Source organism: Eleutherodactylus coqui, chromosome 10 (assembly GCF_035609145.1).
Source record: "Eleutherodactylus coqui strain aEleCoq1 chromosome 10, aEleCoq1.hap1, whole genome shotgun sequence".
Lineage (NCBI taxonomy): Eukaryota > Metazoa > Chordata > Amphibia > Anura > Eleutherodactylidae > Eleutherodactylus > Eleutherodactylus coqui.
The window spans coordinates 127089120-127105911 of NC_089846.1; the positions used below are offsets into that span (position 1 = coordinate 127089120).

General features: G+C 43.5%; 1 protein-coding gene across 4 annotated transcripts in view; it reads left to right on the top strand.

The window, feature by feature from the left end:
• FGF13 (fibroblast growth factor 13) overlaps window positions 1–16792 on the top strand; it is a 447707-nt gene that overhangs the window by 307194 nt on the left and 123721 nt on the right. Inside the window, exon 1 of one of the 4 annotated variants that reach the window (XM_066581808.1) lies at window positions 6022–6083. The exons of the other annotated variants lie outside the window; for them this stretch is intronic. Coding sequence (XP_066437905.1) covers window positions 6053–6083 — 31 coding nt within the window. The 5' untranslated portion in view covers window positions 6022–6052. Of the gene's footprint in view, window positions 1–6021; window positions 6084–16792 lie in introns of those variants that run through there. 4 annotated transcript variants of the gene reach the window in all.

Genomic DNA, 16792 nt, shown 5'->3' on the forward strand with positions numbered 1-16792 from the left:
TTACTCTACAATAACTAAATGATTTGTAATGTTGGAAAAACCTGTAGACATGGTACAATTTGTGCTCCGTGTACATGTCCCTATAGATATGGTACAATGTACACTCTTTGTACATGTCCCTGTAGACATGGTACAATGTGCGCTCCTTGTACATGTTCCTGTAGATGTGGTACAATGTGCGCTCCTTGTACATGTCCTTGTAGATGTGGTACAATGTGCGCTCCTTGTACATGTCCCTGTAGACATGGTACAATGTGCTCCTTGTACATGTCCCTGTAGACATGGTACAATGTGCGCTCCAAGCAAGCCCCAAAGGACTCTCATCTAGGCCCACACCAAGCCAATGGCAAATCCAGCCACCATGGAACAAGGGGATGCTATCCAAAATAACTTTTGAACCAGTAGTTCAGGATGGTGTGGAAACCCTTCCCTCAGTCCACCATTTTGTCTGCTTAATTGAGATTGTAAAAGGCGATCAGAAGAGACAGTGCTTAGCAATATTGAACTGGGGAGCGTGTGGTGGGGGGAGGGGTGTAACTTCATCGAATTTACATTTGCTCATGACAAAGACATTGCAACTAGACTCAAGTCCATACCCATAGATATGGGAACCATGGATGGGTAACCCTTGGCTTCAGGTCCTGTCACACAGCAGAAAATTGAACTGGAGCTCCACATGAACCCTGACCACAATGAGACAATCAGCTTCCAGCTCATCTCATCCCCCAAGTTTCCAGTGATTCTTGGGATCCTCTAGCTTTCTACACATAATCCCTCTATCAACTGGAAAACCAGGACCATTGTCTTCCCCTTAGAATACTGTAAGGATAACTGTCAGATAGCATCATCCGCCCCTAAACCAGTACAGGACATCAAGGATGAGCAACAGGACTTAGAGAAATTACCAGTTCACTACCAGATATTCAAGGATATTTGCAGCAAGAAGAACGCTGACGAGCTGCCACTCCACCGGCTGTACAACTGTCCTATTGAGCTCCTCCCTAGTTCCTCTATTCTATTTGGGCATATCTTTAACCACGCAGAACCAGAGTTAGGAGCTCTTCGGGAACATTTGGATGAAAATTTAGAAAAAGGCTTCATCCGGCCGCCTTCTTCTCCATCAGGAGCACCTATTTTCTTTGTTAAAAAGAAGGATTCGACTCTTCGGCCGTGCCCTCTCACATTAATCCCAGAACTGCTGTAGAGGCTTTAGGCAGCCAAGGTCTTTACGAAACTGGACCTCAGAGGAGTATATAACCTGGTATGGATCTGGCCCAGAGACAAGTGGAAGACTGTCTTCAGGACAAGATATGGACACTTTGAATCCCTAGTGTTGCTGTTCCGTCTTTGCAATGCTCCCGCTACCTTCCAGCACTTAATCAACGATTAGTGATGAGCGAGCATACTCGCTAAGGGCAATTGCTCGATCGAGCATTGCCCTTAGCGAGTACCAGCCCGCTCGGGAGCAAAGATTCAGCTGACGGCGGTGGGCAGGAAGCTGCGGGGGAGAGTGGGGAGGAACAGAGGGTTGATCTCTCTCTCCCTCTCTCCCCCCCGCTCCCCCCTGCTGACTGCCGCAACTCACCTGTCACCCGCGCCGGCAGCCGAACCTTTTCTCCCGAGCGGGGAGATACTCGCTAAGGACAATGCTCGATCGAGTAATTGTCCTTAGCGAGTATGCTCGCTCATCTCTATCAACGATGTGTTCTGAGTCCTATAGGATCAATTCATAGTGGCATATCTCGACGACATCGTCGTATTCTCTGACAATTTGGAGGATCATCGCGAACATGTTCAGGTGGTCTTGGAATGGCTTCAAAGGAATAACCTTTACATCAAGTTAGAGAAATCTAAATTTCAAACAGATCCAAATACAATTCCTGGGATATATTATCTCACCAGAGAGCTTAAGTATGGATCCCAGCAAGATTAAAGCTGTCCTGAATTGGCCCATTCCAAATCATTTGAAGGAAGTACAGCGCCTGATTGGTTTTGTGAATTTCTACAAAAAATTTATCAAGGACTTCTCAAAAGTCATATCTCCCATCACCTCCCTCACAAAAAAAGCGCACACATTTTCTTGGTCTGCAGAGTCACAAACCGCATTTGAGAAACTAAAGACTCTATTCACTTCAGCACCAATACTGATCCATCAAAACCCACAGTTGTCTTTTGTCGTGGAGGTGGATAACTATGACTCTGCGGTGGGAGCCATTTTGTCACAGCGAATGGGTGATAACATGCAACTACACTCTTGCGCCTTTCTATCCTACACGTTATCACCCGCAGAGTAAAACTATAATGTTGGGAACAAGGAGCTTCTGGCCATCAAAGTGGCTTTCACCAAGTGAAGACACCTCTTGGAAGGAGCCTATCATCCAGTGATGGTTCTTACTGACCATAAAAATTTAGAGTTCCTCTACACTGCCAAGAGGTTAATTGTCCCCCCTTTACTAAGGAAAAGTAAAGGGGGCATAAATACTTCATGTGATCTGGACTCTATGCTTCTCTTAATGTATCCCAGAATTGTGTTTGCCTTTTCTGCTGCTGCATCACACTGTTGACTCATGTTCGGTCTGTGATCTATTAATATACCCATCTATTTCACATGTGCTGCTGCTTAGCCTAATTCCTCCCGTTCTGTATGGGCTTTGTTTATTTTTATTGCCCAGATGTAGGACTTTACATTTCTCTTTTTTAAATACCATTCTGTTAGTCGCCGCTCACTTTTCAAGCTGGTATGGTATAATACGTGCTCCTTGTACATGTTCTTGTAGACATGGTACAATGTGCGCTTCTTGTACATGTCCCTGTAGACATGGTACAATGTGCCCTCCTTGTACATGTCCCTGTAGATATGGTACAGTGTGCGCTCCTTGTACATGTCTCTGTAGACATGGTACAATGTGCGCTTCTTGTACATGTCTCTGTAGACATGGTACAATGTGCTCTCCTTGTACATGTCCCTGTAGATATGGTACAATGTGCGCTCCTTGTACATGTCCCTGTAGATATGGTACAATGTGCGCTTCTTGTACATGTCTCTGTAGACATGGTACAATGTGCGCTCCTTGTACATGTCCTTGTAGATATTGTACAATGTGCGCTCCTTGTACATGTCCCTGTAGATATGGTACAATGAGTGCTCCTTGTACATGTCCCTGTAGACATTGTACAATGTGCTCTCCTTGTACATGTCCCTGTAGACATTGTACAATGTGCGCTTCTTGTACATGTTCTTGTAGATATGGTACAATGAGCGCTCCTTGTACATGTCTCTGTATATATGTTATAATGTGCGCTCCTTGTACATGTCTCTGTAGACATGGTACAATGTGCGCTCCTTGTACATGTCTCTGTAGACATGGTACAATGTGCGCTCCTTGTACATGTCCTTGTAGACATGGTACAATGTGCGCTCCTTGTACATATCCTTGTAGACATGGTACAATGTGCGCTCCTTGTACATGTCCCTGTAGACATGGTACAATGTGCGCTCCTTGTACATGTCCCTGTAGACATGGTACAATGTGCGCTCCTTGTACATGTCCCTGTAGACATGGTACAATGTGCGCTCCTTGTACATGTTCTTGTAGATATTGTACAATGTGCGCTTCTTGTACATGTCTCTGTAGACATGGTACAATGTGCGCTCCTTGTACATGTCCATGTAGACATGGTACAATGTGCGCTCCTTGTACATGTCCATGTAGACATGGTACAATGTGCGCTTCTTGTACATGTCTCTGTAGACATGGTACAATGTGCTCTCCTTGTACATGTCCCTGTAGACATGGTACAATGTGCGCTCCTTGTACATGTCCATGTAGACATGGTACAATGTGCGCTTCTTGTACATGTCTCTGTAGACATGGTACAATGTGCGCTCCTTGTACATGTCCCTGTAGATATGGTACAATGCGCGCTCCTTGTACATGTTCCTGTAGATATGGTACAATGTGCGCTCCTTGTACATGTCCCTATATATATGGTACAATGTGCTCCTTGTACATCTCCCTGTAGATATGGTACAATGTGCTCTCCTTGTACATGTCCCTGTAGATATGGTACATTGTGCGCTCCTTGTACATGTCCCTGTAGACATGGTACAATGTGCTCTCCTTGTACATGTCCCTGTAGATATGGTACAGTGTGCGCTCCTTGTACATCTCCCTGTAGATATGGTACAGTGTGCGCTCCTTGTACATGTCCCTGTAGATATGGTACAGTGTGCGCTCCTTGTACATGTCCTTGTAGACATGGTATAATGTGCGCTCCTTGTACATGTCCCTGTAGACATGGTACAATGTGCTCTCCTTGTACATGTCCCTGTAGACATGGTACAATGTGCTCTCCTTGTACATGTCCCTGTAGACATGGTACAATGTGCTCTCCTTGTACATGTCCCTGTAGATATGGTACAATGTGCGCTCCTTGTACATGTCCCTGTAGACATGGTACAATGTGTGCTCCATGTACATGTCCCTGTAGACATGGTACATGTTCCTGATCTGTAGATGCATGTCCTGTCGTAACCCCTAAATATTAGTTTTTTGGTCACATGACCCTGGGCAGCAACAGCAGTGACAGGCTACACCCAACAGGCCATTGATATGTTAAGAACACTCTTAAAACATTTCCCCTTATTTTGATCTGATCCCTTTCCTTAAAGGACAGGTGTGCACATCCTAAACATATCCCCCACCAATCCCCATCCAGCACCCACCATATAGAGGATGCCTAAGCAATAGGTCTGCTGTAACCATTGTCATAAAGCCCACTTTGTATTCTTGTTCTGACCGTTGCCTGACAATTCTTACTACTGTACACCCTGACCTCGACTATGTATGCTGAATCTTGTTATTGCTGGCTGCCTGCTCTATCTGTCTGGACTCTGTTATTGAACCTGTGCCGCCAGGCCTAACAAGAGATATAAAATTGTACACACCATCAGATACTGCACCTCAGCCCAGTGTACCATCAGAAGCCTTACTACTGGGACTATCTTTGCGAGTAATGGCTGGGAACCCTGCAGCAAAGACTAAATCCCACTTGGACGGGTCAATGGTGAAAACCAAGGTTCCCGAATGCTGCCTCTTGAGATAGCCTAAGTCAAACCAGTGTGTGGCAAGGTAGATCCACGTCCATCTGCTTGACACAACTATTATATGTACAGTGTAGAGTATATTCTGTTATTTAAGTCTACAGTATATGTTAGAACTTGAAGCCCCTCTACAGTTTAGTAGTCAGTGGGTATTTTTCCCTCAGGGTGCATTTACATGTGGCAAGTAATATTCTTGTAGAAAACCGTTCCATTCCATACCCCAAAAATTTGCCTAACTTGATTTTCCCACCATTAAGGTTCTAGCTTAATAAAACAACCCATTTTCGAAAAATGTCCCTAAAGCTGAATCTATTTAAGAACCTTATTGCATACCCCATGTAATAAACAATAGCTAAAATCTGTGTAAATAGTACAACATTTTGCGAGAAAAAGTGTTCTGTAATATCCTTCCTTGAGTTGCGGTTTCTAATGACCATGAATAATTGATCTTCCCGAAAAGTAAACAACACCATTTCATGTATCTCTTGGAGGTTTTTTTTTTCTTCTCTGATCGAATTGCTGAAGAACCATCTGAATCCTCCAGCCGGGGCCTGCGCACTGCACAGGCTAATCCGATGTGGAGCGGTGTCCGGTTACAAGCCATTTATTTCTTTTCTCTGTAATTCTAGAACCCAGGCTAAATATTTTGTCCTAAAAACCCAACATGTTCAGCTCTGAATAAAAGGACGGAACGACATTCAGATCCAAGAAATTGTCAGATATTGCCAGAACAATTCTGCTATGTGATGAATCATTAATGATCTCTGAAAGTCATAATGGTCTGTCATTAATGCCCATTAATGATCTCTGTTTACCACTAGTAGGGGCTTGATGGTTCTGGCCAATACCTTAGAGAATACTTTAGATATGCCTTAAACTTTCCCTGTCTATTTGCTTGCTGCAAATGTAGACTGCAGCTGGAATTGTTCACTTCGGCTCAAAAGAAAGATGGCTTTGGGTTTAAGAAAGTCGAATTCAGGTAAGAACCTTCTAGTTTTTTTCTATAACATTCTCCTTCCAGTCACTATAAAGGAAACATTTGTTTCCTTGGATATATAGATTCTTAATTAGCATATGTTCAAGCCGATAGCTGATGCATATCCAGACTACTGATGTTGTATTTTCATGAAGACCTTTATTGTAATTGTTTATTACTGTAGTCCATAATCGTTGAGGACAATAGCTGGGTCTACTGTACCGAGTGCATTGCCATTTTGTCATATACACAATTGGTAAGGGTGGTCCAGTCCATGTTCATTGATATGACTATATTTGATTTTGGATTGTAGTTGTAGACCTGTAGGTCATATAGATATAGCTATATCATCATTTCTTGTCTTCATCTATAGAATTGTATCAGTGCTTAGGGAAAGTAATGACTTGTACTAAGGCATGCAGTCATAAATATAGGTTAAAGGAATAGTATAATATGTTGAATAGAATGCCGGCATAGGATTATTAGATAGACTTTGCTGTGTGAACCAACGCCCATAAATCTGAATATTAGACAAGACATCCTGCATCTCTTTCGCTATTATTCTCAGCAGTAGGGAGTTCACTTAGACATTTACCAATAGCTTCCTGCCATTTGTAGTGTTCAACTAGAAACTGGTTAAAATGGATTTGTCGTACAGGTGCCATATAAATGAGGTATTATTCAATATTGTGCCTATCATCAAAGCCTCATATTCATAACACATATATGCAAGTTCCATAGGAAATCGAGATAGGTAGAGTCAGATGATGCCAAGGTTCTATAGTTATATCATTGTTAACTGCCTAAGCGTAAAACTCCTGGCTATACATCAGTCACTTAACTTAGCATAAGTATGTGTTCCAGGATTATGTCTACGTTGCATCCTGTTTTGTTAAAGCCCCGATGAAGATGGAATAGCACTAATGCTTGGAGCGGCAGTAAGTGATAGATCAGCACCATGGATAGCTACCTATTCCATTTATTCTATAGTTCCCCTGGTTTTGTAATCTTGCCAGCTTTAACCGGTGGTGTTAACTCGGGTCTTAACATGCTGTAATGTGCATCTCTATAGGTAGAGTAAGGGGAGGCTAGTAGAGCATCATGGGATATATGGTTAAATAACTATAATTTATTTTCCCATGTTAAAGTCCCAATCATAATCCCCTTAAAGCACAATCTCTTTTCTCTGAGGCTAATATTACTGGCGCATAATGTGAATTCATAATGTAGCTATTAGAGTATTGATGATCCCCCTAATCTTCTGCTGCGCACATTACATAGTACGGTATATAGATGATGTATTTTTTCTGTGTTTAGTCATATAACACTATAATATAAATGAGCTGTTTATTATGTAATGGCAGTTATCAATTCTTCCATTTTTTAAGCTTCCAATATCTCTACTGAATTATTGTAACCTTATACATACTTACCCCATACGTTTCTTTGCTCACAGTGGGATTTAATGGGCAGCCAAGTTTTGGCATAAATTAAAAAAAGTCTAGAAAATTAATGTCATTTCTGGTTGTTAACTTACAATTCTAATAACGTTTTTATGCATATGTACATTAGTAAGAGCAAAGATAAATTGTGCGCTGCAAATATGATGTTTTATGCTTTTTTTCATATTATAACTTTGGAGGTTGTGCAATAATGATGATAAAGGTCACCTAAAATGACCCCAGCAACTGTAAATCTTAATGCTTACTAGGGTATCCAATGACCTACTGTCAGCCAAATCGAGGGGCGATTACTCCCTACTGATCCTCCTTGACCTTTCTGCAGCGTTTGACACTGTTGACCACAAACTCCTCCTCAGTATGCTACGCTCCATTGGCCTAAAGGACACTGCCCTCTCCTGGTTCTCCTCTTACCTATCTGACCGCTCTTTCAGTGTCTCCTTTGCTGGCTCTACCTCCCCTCCTCTTCCCCTTGCTGTTGGGGTCCCCCAGGGCTCGGTCCTTGGCCCCCTTCTCTTCTCTATCTACACAGCCCCTATTGGACAAACCATCAGGAGTTTTGGCCTCAAATACCACCTGTACGCTGATGACACCCAGCTATACACCTCTGCCCGTGACATCTCTGCACCCTTCCTCCAAAACATCACTAACTGTCTGTCCGCTGTCTCTAACACCATGTCCTCTCTCTACCTAAAACTAAACCTCTCTAAAACTGACTTACTGGTATTTCCACCCTCCACTAACCGACCTCATCCTGACATCTCCATCTCAGTGTGTGGCGCCACCATAACTCCTAGACAACACGCCCGCTGCCTTGGGGTCATATTTGACTCTGATCTCTCTTTTGCCCCCTACATCCAATCTCTGGCCCGAACATGTCAGCTGCACCTCAAGAACATCGCAAGAATCCGCTCTTTTCTCACTGTGGAGACGTTAAAAACGCTTATTGTCGCCCTCATCCACTCCCGGCTCGATTATTGCAACTCGTTGCTGATCGGCCTCCCCTGTACCAGACTCTACCCTCTCCAATCCATCCTGAATGCAGCAGCCAGGCTCATATTCCTGTCCAGCCGCTACTCGGACGCCTCTGTCCTGTGCCGGTCACTGCACTGGCTGCCCGTTAAATACAGAATTCAATTCAAACTCGCTACCTTCATCCACAAAGCCCTCCACAGTACAGCGCCACCCTATATCGCCTCCCTCATCTCAATCCATCAACCAGCCCGGGCTCTCCGCTCTGCTAATGAAACCAGACTGAGCGCCCCTTTAATTCGAACTTCTCATTCCCGCCTCCAAGACTTCTCCAGAGCAGCACCGGTCCTCTGGAACGCACTACCAAAGGCTACCCGAGCAATCCAGGACTCGCAGAACTTCAGGCGTGCTCTAAAAACGCACCTCTTCAGGGAGGCATACCGCATTCCCTAAACAAACCTCTCTGTACTCCGCCTGATAACATGCTCCCTGACCTACTGACTGCAATCCCTGCTAGCCATCATAAACCGCTCCTGCAGTCACACCGTTTCTGCCGTCACACGGCTAAATGTCTGACCATTGTCTATGTGTATAGCATCGCTCACTCTCCACCTCGCCATACTGTGCACATCTCCAGCCCCTTTACCCTCTGTATCACCCCATTACTTGGAGTATGTAAGCTCGTTGGAGCAGGACCCTCACCCCTATTGTTTCCATCAACTGATTACTATGTAACCGTGGTTCTGTAATGTTTGTATTTTGTCTTTCTGTATTCCCCCTGTCTATGTAAGCGCTGCGGAATATGTTGGCGCTATACAAATAAAGATTATTATTATTATTATTATTATTATAATGCAGTTGTCTATTTAGTAAATTTATGGAGAATTTTCAGCATGAACCAATTAGTTGCCACATAATATAATCACAGTTTATTTCCATTCTCTTTCTTAAGCGGCTTTAAATGATGGGCTTTGAGCTTTGCTCCCACTTAATGGTGGAGTTTGTCATCACGGTTGGAGATGTGCTTACTGGTCCTCGGCTTCACTTTGGTGGCATAACATAAGTTCAGTTTATTTTTTATGCAAATGATTGGGTTGCTGTCTTGATTTCTCTAAAAAAAAGAGTTTTATATGATGACAATCTCTTTTGCAATTGGACCTGGCCTAGAGACCAGTTGACCATTTTTAGATCCAATCTTCAGAAAGCCCCCTGCAATCAGCTGGGGAAATCTCCGGCCAACCAGACATTTCAGGAGTAGCAGAGGAATAGCATATACTGCAGGGGAATTGTATTCATTTAAGCAAGGTTTCAGATAAATTGGTGCCTATGTAATACATGGAGGAGCCAGATCCATCAGGGCAAGATACTTTTGTTATGGGTTCTCCACTGTATCTCATTGGGTCCTCTGTAATGTTTATATGCCTTATTAGTACTCATAGGAAGGGGTGGTCTTCATAACAATGTATTTCAATTTACATTGTGCTCTGGTGAATGGGAACTCTTGATTCTTGCATCAGACCAGATGCTCTTTGCTTTCTCATTAAATATCATTGGCTGTTATTGTGCAGTGAAATCTCCACTAATGAGGTGACCCTTTTCACCTAGAGAAGAAAAAAAATCAACCCAAAAAAGGCACAAAGTAGACAAAACAGGAACTTGGAAGGACACCGCTGATTGCTTGCATGTTCTACTGCAGAACTATAGTCATTGATTTCTGTCCCTCTGCCATAAGACTCTTCTTTCTCATAAAGCATTACACGGACGTGCAGAAAAAAAGCTGTTCGAGGTATTTACCGTGTTGGCGTGCGTTCAGACGTTGCGGAAACGCAGGGGGTTTTCTGCTGCAGAAAAACTGCAACATAAATGTTTACTATTAAAGTGAATGGAATAAAAGCAAATCCTGTTCACAGGTAGAGGAGAAATGCTGCAGATTTTCCACTGTTAGGCTGGGTTCACACGGGGCGTATTTCCGTCGGAAATCTCGCGGTTTGGCCGCAGCAAAAACCGTGAGATTTCCGCCGGGAGAACCGCCACGGCTTAAGCTGCGCCGGCTTTGAAGCGGCCCGGCCGCTCGCTTTTCCGTTGCGGCCGGCGCTCCATAGAGGAGAGCGCGGCCGCGGCGAAAATAAACAAAAAATAAAAGTAAATAGACATGCTGCATCTTCTGAAACCGCGGCTGCGGCGGCTGCAGCCACGGTTTCAGACGGAGTTACCGCAGCGGATTGGCCGTCCCGTGCGGACAAGATTTCTGAGAAATCTCATCCACATGGCTGGCTAATCCCGAGATTAGCGGCCGCGGGCGGATTTGACGCGGCAAAGCCGCCCTGTGTGAACCCAGTCTTACTATACTGTAACTCTAAGGCTGGGTTCACGCAGGGCGGATTTGCCGTGGAAGTTCCGCGTGGAATTTCGCCGCGGCAAATCCGCTTGCGGCCGCTAATCTCGGGGTTAGCCAGCCATGTGGTTGAGATTTCTCAGAAATCTCGTCCACACGGGACGGCTAATCTGCTGCGGTAAATCAGGGAGAAACTGTGGCTGCGGCGACTGCAGCCGCGGCTTTGCCGAATGCAGCATGTCTATATTTTTTTATTTCCGCTGCGGCCGTGCTCTCCTCTATGGGAGCGCCGGCCGCAGTGGAAGAGCGAGCGGCCGGGCCGCTTCAAAGCCACCGCGTGTTTTTCCACGGCGGTTCTCCCGGCGGAAATCTCGTGGTTTTTGCTGCGGCCAAACCGCGGGATTTCTGGCGGGAATCCGCCCCGTGTGACCCCAGCCTAACCGGTGGTTTTGCTGCATTTCCACTGCAGGAATTCCACAGCGGAACGGCAGCATTTCTGCAACATGTGAACACACCCTTGAGGAGTATCGTCTGACCGGCTCCAAAAATGATTCTATTCCCATTACTAGCTGAAGTCTCTAGACAAGACGTCCTTAAAGGGAAGGTGTCATCAGAAAATGATCCAAAATAATTTTATTTTTTTAATTAATTTTTTTTTCAGTCACAATAAATATTTTTTTATAAAAACTCATAGAATCCTGTAGTTTTCACTATTTTTCAATAGTCTGACATTTCCTGATCTGTAGGGAAACCTTTGCAGCAGTAATCCCACTAACTTCACATGCCGGATTACATTGTGAGGTCACACCTGTATGTAGATAACACAGGGTCCACCATTCACAATAAGTGTAAGCTGTAATGATCTACTCATCCTCCCTTGCACAAGTCACATAGCATGTCTAGAACAGTTTGCCATACAAGTCCATGGGCCAGCTCCTGTCCATTGTGTGAATGGCCCATGAAGCTGCTCTAAATGCTGTTAAGTGTGGCTCCGTTTACACGGGCGCCCCCATAGTCATGTACAGACATCAGAATAAAAAACAGACTCTGATTAGAAAAATGGAAAAATGTTCCTCTATCAGATGCTAATTAGCAAATACAATATGGGTTATATATTCCCTCTAAAGTTAAGGCGCTGGAAAAAATTTTTAAGGTGACCCAACTAAGTGCAATTAGTGGTCTATATTTGGGGAACACTGGGATATCACCACTACCCTTGTATCTTAGGGCTCGATCACATGAGTGTATTTGCGTAGCATATTACCCGCACACTTTTTGCACACGCACTCTGCAGTGAATCGAGCCCATTGTTTTCAATGGGTTCATTCACTTGCGTGTATTTTTTCATGTGATGTGCAATTGCGTGAAAACATATGTGGCATGTCCTATCTTGGTACGTATTACACACTGTAGAGGCCCATTGAAATCAATGGGCGTGCATAAATATGCGCGACATATGCAGGAAACCTACATATTTGCTATCCGCAGCGGGGAAAACATGACACGTCAGTCCTTTTCTCTGTAACCAAGAGTAGAGGTTCTACAGGGTCCCTTAGGCTCGTTGGCATTCTTGAACCTTGCATAGTCTGTATTGGGTTTCAGATCCATAGAGCAGAGGACCTATAAGGTGGATAGACTATGTAAATACCAGCCAAATGGATTTTCCCTTAAGTGCATCTCATCTATAAATATACCATCCAATGGATGCTTCAGTCTTTGTTGTAAATTATTTAGGCCGAGATTATATATTTGTGTATACATTTTCACTAGCTGGAAACCCTTTTAACTGACTCCTAAATGTACTTGAGTGTTATATGGTTCTTTCTTTCCTTTCTATCTTTTGAAACCTCCTGTCAGTCATCATTATGACTACAATGAATATTGGATGAAGGGGGTTGTGATTGGTTTAAAGGCATATCCCAACCTTCCATAATTAGATATGCCAGAAACGGCTGATAGACGTGGCTACCAGTATGTTGGCTCGGCTGATTCCGTCACTCCCATGGAAGTGAATGGAGAGAGCTGTGGACATAAGTAACCACTTCTCCATTCAATCTCCAACTGAATTTGCTGGCAACATTACCAGAGGGGATAATGGTGGGAAAACCCTTGCTTTGGAGATAAGTGCTGGTCCCAGAGGTGGAAAACGGATATTGTGTGGATATCCCATAAATGTCTAAGATTAGAATACCCCTTTGAATGAATTTTTTACATCTTTTTGAAAATCTAGTCATACCTATGTTTAGTCAGTTGATTGACATTGTTCCGAATGTTAAGCTGATGTTGCCAGCAGAAGCTACAGGTGGCCACACATTTCAAATGAATGGACAATGGTTGAATGCAGTAGGTGAAAGCAGGTGTCAGTGTTTGCAAAGGCTCTTGACTCTGGCTAATAAGTGGGATCTATGGTGGAGACAACTCCCTTAAATTTACATGTATACACTGCTATACCAACTATTGTAATGCTACGGCACTGACAGCAGCATCACTATGAGGTTTTGCAATTGGTCCAGAGTGACATTGACACAGGAGGCCCAAACCATGTGACCTGCCAGGCAGTATCACTCCCTGCTGGACACTGAGTGAGTAACATCCTCTTCAGGTTTCAATGCTGATACATTGGCTGGGTTGACTTTCGACCCAGTCAACCTATCAGTTTAGATGTTAAGCTATTTAAGCCAACCCTCAGTACAAGGATTGCTGGCTATATGTTTAATGTACTTGCCATCTTGCTGTGCTAAAGTGTCCTGTGTTTTCAGAACTCATAGAACTTGAGTTCAGTGTTCCTTACAGTGAACTTCATACTTAAAGGGGTTGTCCCGCGCCGAAACGGGTTTTTTTTTTTTTCAACAGCCCCCCCCGTTCGGCGCGAGACAAACCCGATGCAGGGACCTAAAAAAAAATCCGCACAGCGCTTACCTGAATCCCCGCGCTCTGGTGACTTCTTACTTACCAGTTGAAGATGGCCGCCGGGATCTTCTCCCTCGGTGGACCGCAGCTCTTCTGTGCGGTCCATTGCCGATTCCAGCCTCCTGATTGGCTGGAATCGGCACGTGACGGGGTGGAGCTACACGGAGCCGGCATCCAGCACGAGCGGCCCCATTGAGAAAAGAAGAAGACCCGGACTGCGCAAGCGCGTCTAATTTGGCCATTAGACGCTGAAAATTAGTTGGCTCCATGGAAACGAGGACGCTAGCAACGGAACAGGTAAGTGAATAACTTCTTATAACTTCTGTATGGCTCATAATTAATGCACAATGTACATTACAAAGTGCATTAATATGGCCATACAGAAGTGTATAGACCCACTTGCTTTCGCGGGACAACCCTTTTAAGTTCCTTAGTCTCCATGGGTGAGCATTTAGTATCTGTTTCACCAGGGAGCCTTGGACTGGTTCTCAGTCTCTCTCCCGTAGTGGGGTTGCCCTTTTTGGGGCAAGTGCTCCACTTGAAGGACTGGTCTAGTTTGGTTGACTAGTTAGTATATTTAGGTAGTACTCTGTCAGTGAATGATTATATTACATGGTGGACAATGGTATAATAGTGCATTGAGGCATGACAAAACAATATAGTTAATATAAGAATAGCATGGCGTGGCTTATCGCTTGGACTACCAGCAGGTCTATTGCTGGTTAGGCGTTGTAATCTGATTTTGCAGGTATATTTTTTTCTTGAAGCTCTGGCTTCTTTGACTGTTCGTATGCAAAACACAATGTCTGACACGTCTATACAAATGTAGCAATGTGATACACCATGCTTATTTTAATAAAAGCTTTATATAGTGTCACTGTTGTCAGAAAGGTACAAAAGAAATGTACATAAAATGAATTACCCAGAGGATTTCTAAATGCACACGATCTAGTATCACGTAAAGTGAGACAATTGGATTACATGTAAACGCATTTACAGTCTCAGGTTAAGTGCATTTGGGAAGTTAAGAAGGTTAATATTAAGTACATTTGCAGAAGAATAGAGTATGAAACCCTTCAGTTTAAATGCATTAGGCATAGTCAGGAGCGCTCACATTTTAGGCAGAAGATTATGTAATTGTGTTAAATGGAAAGGCCTGAAAATGATTCCATGATATACAAAAATGTGCCTTCATGTTGTATCATAGAGAAGGTAATGGGAAGCATTTTGCATTTGTGTTTTGCTGCAGAAGGAGAAGAAATGCTTTACAACCAACATCCTCTAGATGTCCCTCCAGTTCCAAATGTTCTACTTGTTCTATTTTAATAGTTGATCAGATAGCCTTCCGAAGAATAAGACTCTTGCTTCCATCTCTTGCATGACAGAACATTTCAATAGTGTATCTGTATATATGTTTATTAGTACATACCAGAACCGGTATTCTCAGCTGCAAAATTTCAGGGGCGGGCGTACCATGCATGTAGTATGTACAACTGCACAAGGTCTTTGCAGGAAAGACGGCCCATTGATACTTACCTTTGGCATACTATATAGGTATATACTTCCATTATAAAGAACACCATACCATGCGGTATTCTTTTGGGGTGCTACGGGTATTACGCCATTCCACACAAACAAAAGAAGATATACCAATACATACCCTGTTTCCCCAAAAATAAGACCTACCCTGAAAAGAAGCCTCATCTTTCAGGATTTTCTGGGAGGCTTGAAATATAAGCCCTACCTTGAAAATAAGCCCTAGCTGCATTATATAAAAAAAAAGAAAATCAATACATTACCTTGCAGGCTCGGTCCACATCCATCCCGTTGCTCTCCAGAGCTCCAGCATGCTTCCTGCAGTCCTCGCCCACACACAGAAGATCGCTTTGTAATTACAGGATTCGTAAATCCCGCCTCCAGGAGCTCTATTAGGCTCTCGAGCGCTTCTTCAGCCAATCAATGCAGCACTTGATGAACCAATGTGATGGCTGTGATTGGCTAAACAGCGATGAGAACCAATCACAGCCATCGTGTTGTAGAGGAGGGATTTATGAATTGGCCAATCAATGCTCAGGGACGTGGACCGAGCCTGCATGGTAAGTATAATAAGACATCCCCCGAAAATAAGATCTAGTGCCTCTTTTGGGGCAAACATTCATATAAGACAGGGTCTTATTTTTGGAGAAACGCGGTATCTCCTTGGCATATATGCAAAGAAGGCACAATTTTGGCATATGCTAGTTTAATGTGGCCCTGTAGATACATTCGGCATATGCGCCAGCATCATTCCTGCCACATAAAGTGAACGTCCCTGTAAGACCCTCATTTTTGGATTAACACATTGTTGAAAATTTTTTGTAGAACCATAAATGAAATAGTCATGAGCTAGTAAACCACTGTCATACAATTATATGAGTTCTATATTGTCACTGCCCACCACTGCTACAGACAGGAATCACATCGTAACGAAACTTACGTTTAACTTAAAAAAATATATATTTGATGCGCAAGCTTCCAATTTACAATATATGGGGTTGTCCAGGAATTTATATAACTTTTTATATTGATGACCTATCCTCAGGTACCGTATTAGGTATGCTCAATAACACTGGGCGACAGGCAAACAATCTTTCAAGAAAGATTTTCCGTAAATATATAGGATTGTCTGTCTGATTAATGGATGAACATACCACGTGTGGCGGATTTCTTTCCAATGTATCATTCGTTGACTAAAACAAATGTTTGTTAAATCACACGCAAAACAAATGATCCAATATAGTTGGCTGAAATCTATGAGAGGGATAGTTTTTATGTGTGGCCCTTGACTCAATTGTAGAACTCCTCTTGTGGATGGAACAGTATCTGAGGCAGACGTAAATGTAAGACAACCTCACCCCACAGAAGTTAGAAAGCACGGAAATTACGGCTTCCATAAGTATGAGCTTGATGGTTAGTCTAGTTAGAGCTCGGCAATTACCATTAGGGTTTGTTCACGTGGCAGAATCTAATGAAGAATTTTCAATGTGGATCCTGAT